The sequence below is a fragment of the Vombatus ursinus genome, unplaced genomic scaffold (genome assembly GCF_900497805.2).
Source record: "Vombatus ursinus unplaced genomic scaffold, bare-nosed wombat genome assembly UNPS02001287.1, whole genome shotgun sequence".
In the NCBI taxonomy this organism is placed as follows: domain Eukaryota; kingdom Metazoa; phylum Chordata; class Mammalia; order Diprotodontia; family Vombatidae; genus Vombatus; species Vombatus ursinus.
The window spans coordinates 17,214,781-17,221,545 of NW_020941065.1; the positions used below are offsets into that span (position 1 = coordinate 17,214,781).

General features: G+C 57.2%; 1 protein-coding gene across 1 annotated transcript in view; it reads left to right on the top strand.

The window, feature by feature from the left end:
- EMID1 (EMI domain containing 1) overlaps window positions 1-4,677 on the top strand; it is a 58,194-nt gene extending 53,517 nt beyond the window's left edge. The window contains 2 exon segments of the mRNA XM_027863386.1: window positions 4,341-4,520; window positions 4,522-4,677. Of these exon segments, the coding sequence (XP_027719187.1) occupies window positions 4,341-4,520; window positions 4,522-4,581 (240 nt within the window). The 3' untranslated portion in view covers window positions 4,582-4,677.
- The last annotated feature ends 2,088 nt before the right edge of the window (window positions 4,678-6,765 follow it).

Here is a 6,765-nt window from a genome sequence, read left to right on the forward strand (position 1 = left end):
CTGAAACCCACTACTCTAGAATTGTATAAGTGATAGAGCCAGATCCTAGAGCTGCAGGGCTTTGAGGGTGATAGAGCCAGATCCCGGAGCTGCAGGGCTTTGTGGGTGACAGAAGCAAAGCCCACTACTCTAGAATTTTATATGTGATAGAGCCAGATCCTGGAGCCATGGAGCTTTGTGGATGACAGAAGCAGAATTCACTACTCAAAGTTTTTATTAGGAATACAGCCAGAGTTGATGGTGCAGAACTTGTGGGTGATAGAGCCAGAGCCTGGAGCTGTGGGGCTCTGTGGATGCAACATGATAGAGCTACAGTGTTGAATCATAGAGCCCAGCCCTGAAAAAGGGCCAGTGGGCTGGGAAATGGCAGGAAATCTTGCTGACCCCAAGAGGACGGCAACAGCTTCACCTCTATAGAACTCTCAAATTGGTCAAGTGCTTTCCAGACGTTAGTGTGGGGGCTGGGTCCCCATTTTTCAGACAAGTCTGAGGAGGGTGAAATCACTCATCCAGGGCCTCACAGTGAGTGAGTGTCTGAGGCTGCAGCTTTCCTGATTCCAAGGGAAATATTCTCTCTGCTACCATGGGGGCTCAGGGAGAAGGCGGGCCCTCCGGCATGGGCATCAGTGAGCAGAGAAGCCAGTCAGAGGCGTGTCATATCCCAAATTCCTTCCTTCAAAGCCCCTGCCCCGTGGGACTCTAGCCTGAATGCCTGCCTTGGAGGGCCCCACGGGCCCGTGAGGTACATAGTTCGTCTCTGTGGCCTTCTGGTGCCTTGATGGGCCTTGGACCTATCCCCCCACCCAGAATCTCCTCCAGCCTTAGACAAACACTAAACACAGCACATTACCTCCGAGGGACCCTGCCCGTCATGCGCCCATTAGCACAGCGGCCTGGATCAGTGCCAAATTCGAAGAGTCATCCATCCCACGGTTTGACGCCGTGGCATTCACACCAGGTGGCTAGGGCAGGGATTCCTATCCCCCTTTTACAGCTGGGGAAGATGAGGCTCAGACTGGGGTAGGGATGTCACCAGGGCTGCATGCCTAGCGGCAGAGACAGGACTGACTGCAGGGCTCTCTCTGCCAAAGCCGCACCACCCGGGCTGCCAGCTGCCGGTGACCACCCCCCCCAGCAGAGGATGTCCCAGGTGTCCGGACCACCCCATCTCCCTCCCCCACCCCCGCGGAGGCCAGAGGGCGAGGATGAATTCGCACTCTCTGCTCTTCTCGATCTCCCATTAGGCCATTAGCTTACAAACCTTCCTACAGCAGCAGCAGGCTCAGCTGGAGCTCCTGGCCAGACGGGTCACCCTGCTGGAAGCCATCATCTGGCCAGGTAACCGAGGAGAGGCTGCCCCCCCACCTAGGGGCCGGGGGGCACGGGGAGGGCCAAGGACAGGGCCACAGAGGCCCTGCCCACTGGGAGAGCCTGCTGCAGGGAGCCCCAGAGAGCAGGGAGGTGAGCAAGGAGGTATAGGGAGAGCCTGCTGGTGCCCAGTCGGGACAGGAGAGGGAAAGGAGGGCCCAGAGGAGCCCTAGAGTGGAGAATGGCAGAGCTGGGAGAGGAACAGGGCATGGCGGAGCTGGGAGGGGCCTCAGGTCAGGGGATGGCAGGGCTGGTAGGGGTCTCAGGACAGGGGATGGCAGAGTTGGGAGGGGTCTTAGGACAGGGAATGTCAGGGCTGGGAGGGGCTTTAGAACAGGGAGTGTTAAGGTTGGTAGGGGCTTTAGAACGGGATGGCAGAGCTGGGAGGGCCTTAGAACAGGGGATGTCATTGCTGGGAGGGACCTTAGGACAGGAAATGGCAGGGCTGGGAGGGGTCTTAGGACAGGGGAAGGCAGGGCTAGGAGAGTGCTTAGAACAAGTAAGGTCAGAGCTGGGAGGGGCCTTAAAACTGGGGGTATCAGGGCTGGAAGGGGCTTTAGAACAGGGAGTATTAAGGTTGGTAGGAGCCTTAGAACGGGATGGCAGAGCTGGGAGGACCTTAGAACAGGGGATGTCATTGCTGGGAGGGACCTTAGGACAGGGATTATCAGGGCCAGAAAGGGCTTTAGAACAGGGAGGTCAGGGCTGGGAAGGGCCTTAGAACAGGGGATGGAAGAGCTGGGAGGGCCTTAGAACAGGGAAGATCAGAGCTAGGAGGGCCTTAAAATAGGGAATGTCAGGGCTGGGAGGGGCCTTAGGACAGGGTGTGAGAGCTGGGAGGGCCTTGTAACCTCAGCATTCATTAAGGCCAAAAGAGGAAATAGAAACTGTGACCCCATTGTCCTTGAAAGGCAGATAATCAAGCTCCCTACACAGAAGATACGAAGAATTCTCCCTGAATATTTTAAATTCTTGCCTCATGGAGGGAAGCTGATTGCTCAGCCTGGGACCTCCAAGCTAGGCAGCAGCAAAGGAGATGTGGGCCCCTCCCTGGTGACTGAGCCCAGCTTCCTGCCCCCCTCGGATTCCTGAGACCTGAGGGGAAGCCTCACCAGAGAGAGGGTCATATGGGCAAATCCTTGTCTGTCCTTCCTGTCTTAGCCCCAGTCTTAAGAGACTCTCTTATTTTCAGCAGTATGACCTCCCTGGGTGTGATGCCTCTCAAGCAGGCTTTTCCTTTACATTGATCTCCAATTAGACAATAAACAGGGGTTGGTACATCCCCAGCAGTCAGGGGAGTGATCTGGGGACAGGAGGCCTTCCCTGGCCCTGAAATTCAATGATTTTTCAAAATGCCTTCCTCACTACAGCCCCCGGTGACGGCCAGTAGGTGAGGGTCTGGCAAATTCTTTTCTGGGCTACCCAAAGGGAAGGAGGCCTAAGGCTTCTGGGACTGGATGGGAAGGCCTAGTTTTCTGTGTTCTTGGCTGTCTCCTGGGGATTCTGAGGGGTCTCCTGCCGTCTGGCTCCAGAGCTATCTTTATTAGGCCGGTGAGTCACAGACTCCTGCTCCTTTGACATTCCCTGTTCTAAGGCCCCTCTCAGCTTTGACATTTGAGGCTGTAAGGCCCTTTGTAGACCTGACATTTTTGGTTCTAAGGGCCCTCCCACTCCTGACATTCCCTGTTCTAAGCTCCCTCCCAGCCAACCCCAGAGACCCCTGGCCTGCATCCCACTGGGCGGTACAGAAGGAACCGGCCACCTTCCCACCTCCTCATCCATCTCCAAGCACAGGCTGGGCTGAGAGGGGCCTCCTCCGTTTGCTACCAGCAGGCCTCTCCCCCACGAATCAGCCTGCGTACAGTTAGCACTGAGCACAATGAGCTGCTGGCTTCAGAAGGCCCCTCAGAGGGGATGCATGCAGTGCATGAGTCGGGACTTATCTGACGGGTGAGTCAAGTGAGTTCAGTCCCGAATGGACGCATTAACACGGGCCCGGCCCCCGAGCAGGCCCAGGCCTGCTCTGAGGGCCTAGCACAGACCTGGGCACGCAGAAGGTACTCCAAGTAGACAAGGACCCTCAGAGTTCACCTAGTCACAGAATCTCAGACCTAAGAAACTTCAAAGGCCACTGAGTCCTCCAACTTGTACCCAGATGGGAATCCCCTCCAATATCACGCTAGACAAGTGATGTCATCCAACTTTTGTTTGAAGACCTCTGGTGATGGAGAGCTCACTACCTTGCCAGGTATCCCATTTAGTTCATTAGGAAGTTTTTCCTGACCTCAAGCTGAATCTACCTCCTTACGCTGGTCCCGGGTCTACTCTTGGGCCAGACAGAAAAAATCCGCAAACACTTGAAGGCAGCTATCATGTCCCCCATGTCTCCTCTTCCTCGGCCCAATCACCCCCAGCTCCTCCAATGACTCCCTCCCAGTCATTTGGACAAGTGCCTGGGAGAGGCAACTGTCCAAACTCCTCCTGTCTTCGAGGAGGAATCTGATGTCCAGAAAGTAAGGTGCCCAGAAGCCGAGGAGGCTCTCTTGCAGCCTTGGTTTTCCCAGCCATAAAATGGGGATAACATTTGCTCTGCCTTCGCCCTTAAGAGGTAGAGGAAAAGAGAAATGGAAATAGAAACTAGTGATAGCAACAAAAGGGGCACCCGGGCCCTTGTAACTCAGTGAGCCCTGGGAGAATGGGTTTGGAATCCCCTCCCGATGAGTTTACCAACAGCAGATAACCATCAAAGGCTCCGATTGTTCATTCAGCAGGCACTGAGCGTTCTCCCTGCTGACCTCTGGCCTTGAATCTGCCAGAGGTCAGCTTGGCAGCCCCCCAGGGCTCTCTCCTCCAGTATTTCCTCTGGCTCTCCCACATAGCACCCAGAAGAGGAACCTGCTGGGAGACCCTCCCTGACGACGGCCCTGGGATCGGGCTGGAGTAACCCTGTTTCTCTTGTCTTCCTCTGGCAGAACCGGACCTTGGCTCCGGAGCAGGGCCCCCCAACGCTGGAGCCTCTGGCTTTCCTCGGGGCAAGCGGGCAGGAGGACCAGCCACTTACCGGATCATCTCCCATCTACTGGCCCAGGGAAGCGAGGACCAGAAGGACTGAGCCCGGTCTGCTTGGGCACCAAGTGGGGCTCAGGATAGAGCCCCCTTCCCACCTTGGACTCTTTCCAGGCTCTCATCCCACAGCCTGGTCCCCAGGGATGAGCTATCTATTTATTGGAGTGAGCGAGCGTCGTGCCCAGGAATGCAGACAGCCACCTGTCCACCCTAAGCGGTACCTGGGAGACTGCCCCCGAACCATCTCCTCTGGCCGCTGGAAGGTGGGAGGGTCCGGCTTCTGGGAGGTGGCTCAGAGCTGGCGGGCTGGCCTCTCCCCTCCCATATCCTCTGCCTAGCAGGACTACCAGGGCCACGAAGAGAGGCTCACCCTGGGCCCTGGGCAGAGGGACTGTGGGGGGGGGGGGAATCCAAACCCAGCCGTCACCAGCTTGTTCCCTCTGGGCCTCAGGTCCACATCTGGACTGGGGGGTCTCAAGAGCTAGAAAAGACCTTACTGGAACAGATTTATACCAAGTACCCTCATTTCATCTAGCCTTCCCCTCTCCCCCATCTTCACTTTACAGGGGAAGAAACTGAGGCCCAGAAGTCAGGGGAACACAGGGTCATAGCTTTGAAGTTAGAAGGGCCGTTATAGGCTGTCTAGTCTAACTCGCCTCCAGAAAAGGGAAGTGACTCATCCAGAGTCACCCAGGCAGCTATCCAGGCCCCAGGCTCCAAATCCAGCGTTCTTTCCCCCATTCTGGGCCACTTCTGGGGGGTGAGGGGGATGCAGGATTATTGTGGGTGTAGAAATGCCCAAGCAGCTCTGGGTGGCGCCCTCCCTTGAGCCCCAGGGGCCACCTCCGAGGTTGGCTGCCCCTGGCCCAGGAAGCCTCCCAGCGAGCCTGCCGGTCCCCACCCGCGCTATCTCACCTGCCAGCATCTCCCCCTTGTCTAAACTACAACTAGCAGTGACCTGCTTTCAGAACCGCGCGGCATATCAGAGCCAGAAAGGCCCTTGGAGTCTGCCTGCCCCCTCCCCAAGCCCCCCATTTATGCAAGCCGAGGCTGAGCGCTGTGCCCAAGGTCACCTGGCCTTCTGGGCCCGCTTCTCCTCCCCCCAGACGCGGTGCTGACCCTCACTTGGTACTTGTGGTGCTATATCACCCCCAAACTGTAAGGTCAAGTACCAGCTATCCTTTGACGGGGGGGAGGGGCAGGGCAAGGGGCATGTGTCTGACTTGGGGGTCCTCCTAACCTGTTCCCTCCTCCGAGATCAGGGAGCCCCAGGCTCCTATTCCTTCATGCATCACCCCGTGTAGTCCTCGGGGTACAGGGGTCAACAGAGGGGAGAGAGGGGTGGCCTTTGTGTTTTATATGGCAGGTAGATGCTCATGGCCATTATAAGCTGGGGGGCTGGCAATAAAGGTCCTTCCCCCTCTGTCTGGTTCTCCTGGGGTGGACAGGGTGAGCGAGAGGTTGCTGCTGGCAGGGGGGGCACATTAGCATAGCTTGGGGGTGGAGACATGGAGCAGACTGGGACCCCAGGCTCCTGGCTTCTATCCCCACTGCCAGCCCTGACCTTGAACCCCCTTTCTGGAAAGCACTTCCTGATGATGGGGTGTGATGGCCTGCCTCGGTGTGTGCCGGGGGAGCCCTGTTGGTCTGACTGGGGTGACCTCTGAGGTCCCAGGAGAGGCAAGGACCAGAGTAGGCCCTGGCGTCCCTCCCGCCCTCCCCCAGCAGTTACCCTGAGGCCCGTACGCCTGGCTGGGTTTTCTGCCGTTGGCTCAGGTTTCCTTCTGGCCTCGAACCCTGACTCCTAGGCCTTGTTCCGCCTCGTTCTCCTGGCCTCGGCCCCCAGGGGGTCTGTCTTGTTCCCACCACCCAGCCTGGCAGATTGTTCCTGGCTCCTCCTTAACTGACGGGATGCCAAGCACAGAAGGCCAGATCTGGAGTCGGGGGACCTGAGTTCAAATCCAGGCTCTGCTACTTTCTGCTTGTGGGATCATGGGTGAACGACACCAGCTCCCAGTCTCCTCACCTGTAAAATGAACTCAGATCCTCTGAGGTCCCTTACAGCTCTAAGTCTGCAGCCCATTTCCAGAGCCATAACTAAGGTGCGCACAATGAGACTTTGCCCCAGGGGGCTGAAATCTATGCCACGAGCGCTTGGGCACTCGGGGTCCCCGATGTCCACAGCTGGAAGGGTGGCCACCCACCGACGTCCAGAAACCAAGCATCCGCCTTTCTTTAAAGATGAAATGGATTTATTCAGCAGGGGGATGTTTGTGTCTCTCTCTGTGTGTGTGTGTGTGTGTGTGTGTGTGTGTGTGTGTGTGTGTGTGT